Source organism: Manduca sexta, chromosome 4, assembly GCF_014839805.1.
Source record: "Manduca sexta isolate Smith_Timp_Sample1 chromosome 4, JHU_Msex_v1.0, whole genome shotgun sequence".
Taxonomy (NCBI): domain Eukaryota; kingdom Metazoa; phylum Arthropoda; class Insecta; order Lepidoptera; family Sphingidae; genus Manduca; species Manduca sexta.
This window is the reverse complement of record NC_051118.1, coordinates 829,300-833,085: the sequence shown is the minus strand read 5'-3', so window position 1 is coordinate 833,085 and position 3,786 is coordinate 829,300. Positions and strand designations below refer to the sequence as shown.

The 3,786-nt window shown below is 34.7% G+C and overlaps 1 protein-coding gene across 1 annotated transcript; it reads right to left on the bottom strand.

Annotated features, from left to right (window-relative positions):
- Positions 1-632: 632 nt before the first annotated feature.
- Positions 633-1,654, bottom strand: LOC115452803 (carbonyl reductase [NADPH] 1). Its single transcript, XM_030181408.2, has one exon. The coding sequence runs from the start codon at positions 1,537-1,539 to the stop codon at positions 682-684; it is 858 nt and encodes a 285-aa protein (XP_030037268.2). The 5' UTR covers positions 1,540-1,654; the 3' UTR covers positions 633-681.
- Positions 1,655-3,786: the final 2,132 nt, after the last annotated feature.

Sequence of the window (3,786 nt, the reverse complement as noted above, 5' to 3'; positions counted from 1 at the left end):
AAAAATATTGGATCAATAAACTTAGTAATAAATCCGTTATATTAATAACGTATAGGGCTGCATAAACTATGGTTCCTTTGTTTCCTCATTGGAACAAAACAAAACTAAAACCTATAAATGCCTGTGACCCTGCCCATGCAAAATCCCGTACGGGTAGTATTTATCTACTTCTTAGACAAATTATTAATGTCTAGGCTGAGTAGTATGCTTCAAAGACGCTAAAACTAGTAGGCCAAGTATTGTAAGCTAGTGTGCGTGACAGCTGCGTCACACGCTGTCCCCACGTATTTCTTCTAAGCCTTATGTGCGTCCATAATGGTAACAATTATTGCACGCTTTTCAATAGTGAAGAAAATTATGTTCATATACTTAATACAAAAAAAAAATGACTTGAAACAAAGTGTTTAATTTCTCTGATTATAATTTTATAATTACTTAGGTACTCTAATAGGTACCTACTTAATAACAAAGATTTAATTTAATACCCACACACAAGTGACACAAGTCCTAAATTACATTTATTTTAACCCACATAACATTTACTTATTTATGGTGATTTTAGCTACCTTAATGGCATAGAGTACCTAGTCCTGTTCCTACTAGATAGGTAAAAAAAATAAGAATGTACATAATAAGTATATCACAAGCATTTTCCTTTTAATTTTTTATTGAATAAAAATATTACCAAATTCCTTTACATGCAAAATCACTTTCAGCATCGTACCAATCAATTAATTTCTTGTTATGCCACATAAAAGTACCCCTAACTTTGGGAGATACGTCAAATATGAGGTAAAGAATCACTTGCGCCGCATCATCTGGACTTACAGCTCCCCCTCCTTGTGCCATGTCGGTTTGTATGTGTCCTGGATGGGCTGCATTTATAGATATGTTTCTATCCTTGTATTTAGCCTGTTGAACCATTGTTAGGGCAGTAAGGGCTATTTTAGATACTCTATGTTCAGCATGCTTTCCCTCATCCGCAAAATCGTTTTTATCAAACGTTCCGTTTTTCACACTGTTCAAATATTCATCGACAAACTTGTTGATTTTGTCAACTGATAAATCCGGACCCAAAAAAGTTTCAATCCATTTTTTGTTTTTTAAATTTGACAAATGTCCGCACGCGCTAGATACATTAACGACTCTAGCGCCATCTCGTAATAAGGGATACAAATACTCTTCGACAATTAGCAGGCTTTTGTAATTTACGTCTATGTTTCGTTTCGCCGCCTCGTAAGTTGGATAAACTTCATCCCATTCTAATATGGCAGCATTATTGACTAAAACATCAAGTCCTCCATGTATGTTTTTGATATAATTGGCGAAATTTCGCACACTTTCTTTATCACTTACGTCAAGCTGGTGAAATTGTGGTTTTAGTCCCGCTTCGGTGAGAATTTTCACAGCTTGCAATCCTCTTTCTTCATTTCTTGCTGTCAAATAAACTACTCCGTCGAATTTTTGGCACAGACCTTTGACTACGGCAAAACCAAGGCCTTTATTTGCTCCGGTGACGACAGCTACTTTCTCCGCCATTGTACCTACACTAGTGAAGTTTAAGGTTGTAATGTAATGTGATTTTATCAATTTATTTTGTTCTGTTGACAACAAACTGTAGTATTATCAACTGACCAGTGTTTCCATTTCAGATTTTTGTTTTACCCTAGATATTCGAAAAATTCCCTCAAAGATTTTAAAAATTCTATTTTCTTGAGGCTCTTTATTGCAGAGATCTTCCTCAAAATAGTAGTTATGTAAATATAAAACTGTGGTAATACTATATTATGAATTAGTGATTACTCGTAGCTTCGCCCGCGTGAAAAGCCGTTCCCGGTACAAAAATCCATATACCACCTGTGCGCATCAGCGTATCTACTTAAAAATCAGAATAGAAAAATTCATGTCCCAGGGGACTTACTTTTTAACCCGATAATTTACTACTTACTTTATACTTAAAATAATAAAAAAAAAAACAGGCCATCACCCATAATACAAAATTAAAAATACCCTTAAACACGATCTATCCATGTGCAAATCCATGCTACTCCCTTCAACAGTTGTTGTTTTTATTTATAGAATATTCAAACATTCGCATAATAATACAATATTAGTATGATAATTTAAAAAAAAAAACTAAAGTTCCAATTTACACAAAAAATCCCGAAATTCCCGTCCCAAATATCCCTCAGTCAAATAAAGCATTTCGCCTCGAAAAAGGGATAATTTTGAAATCTGCTAACACTGTAACTGACCGCTCAGCCGCTGCAATCTACACATTGTCAAAAACTTGTTTACGAGATAATTTTGCGGTGTCATTGTTCGCGGTCGCCGACCACCGAACTCAGATAAATTCCGAACTATCATAAACACATACGTACCTATTGAAAAAGTAACATAATTTTTAAATAATAAAGTATGTCGGAAAAGTAACACGTACATACAAAAAGAAGTAATTAAATCTTTCACAAATTACCTTTAATTACCTGTACTTTACTACTATAAGTACCTACCATATTAGTATTTAACAATTTGTTTTATAAAGCACTATGTTTTGCTCGCGGCTTCCTCCGCGTAAAGAGCTTTTTGCGCCACAAAACCTCCTACATCACTGTAGCCGCCCATAGCGCCATTAGTGCGAAACTGGCGTCATCTGTTGAAAGAATCAAATTAAAAATTTAAAATATTTACTCTACTATGAGTAGACAATCACTTATAATTCAAAGATTATCGCAAGTATTTATATGCCAACTTGTATTATGGATATTTCTTTTGTATTGTAAAATAAGACAGTGAATATCTATTTTGAGTTAAAGATTTTATGAATGACTAGCTTCCGCCCGCAGCTTCGCCCGCGTGGATTTCGGACTTCAAAAATGGAGCCGGTCGCGAACGTTCGAGAATGTTCGTTTTACGAAGCTACTCGCTAGGTGATTCGCTAGCCTCTAGGTGCCAAGCAAGCCGCCTGCCTGTGCGTTCGCGACCTTATATATATACAAAAATAATCCTTATAGCATGATTCAGTAGTCACGCGTGATGGCTTATTATTAGAGTATTTCATGTATGACTTTGGTGTTTCTATAACGATTTCTATGATTCTTTTTTATGGAATATTTAATAATTTTAACTTTTTTAATTAGGGATGACTGAGAGTGTTATAAACGTAAGAGTAGACAAATATAATGAGAAAGCTTCGAACTGCTAAGCTATCGGGAGTTACACGTGTTATTGTGAGTCAACCATAAAAGATAGACATATGCTGTCGTGGGATATTTTTTTATATAATTTTAAGGAGAACATTTCCGTCATACATGATTTCTGTGTAGCTTTAACCATTAAGGTTGCACACGCGACGGAAGCTTAAAAAATGGAGTAACTTCTCCCGTTTTCCCAACATTTCCCTTCACTGCTCTGCTCCTATTTTTTGTAGCGTGATGAAAAGTATACTATAACCAGCTCAGGAGTATGAAAAATAATTGTACCAAGTTTCGTTAAAATCCGTCGAGTAGTTTTTTTCTATAACGGTTATACAGACAGACAGACAAAAATTTTACTAATTGCATTTTTGGCATCAGTATCGATCCCTAATCACCCCCTGATAGTTATTTTGGAAATATATTTCATGTACAGAATTGACCTCTCTACAGATTTATAATAAGTATAGAAGATTAGTTTTTTTTCGAAATTTTAATTATATCTCTTCTTACTGCATAGGAATCTTTTTTTTACAGCCTTGTGACACGGATATCCGACTGGGTAATCTATACTATTATATAAAGCTGAAGA

Coding starts and splice junctions, on each gene's coding strand:
- LOC115452803 (XM_030181408.2), bottom strand. CDS start 1,539: ATGGCGGAGAAAGTAGCTGTCGTCACCGGAGCAAATAAAGGCCTTGGT.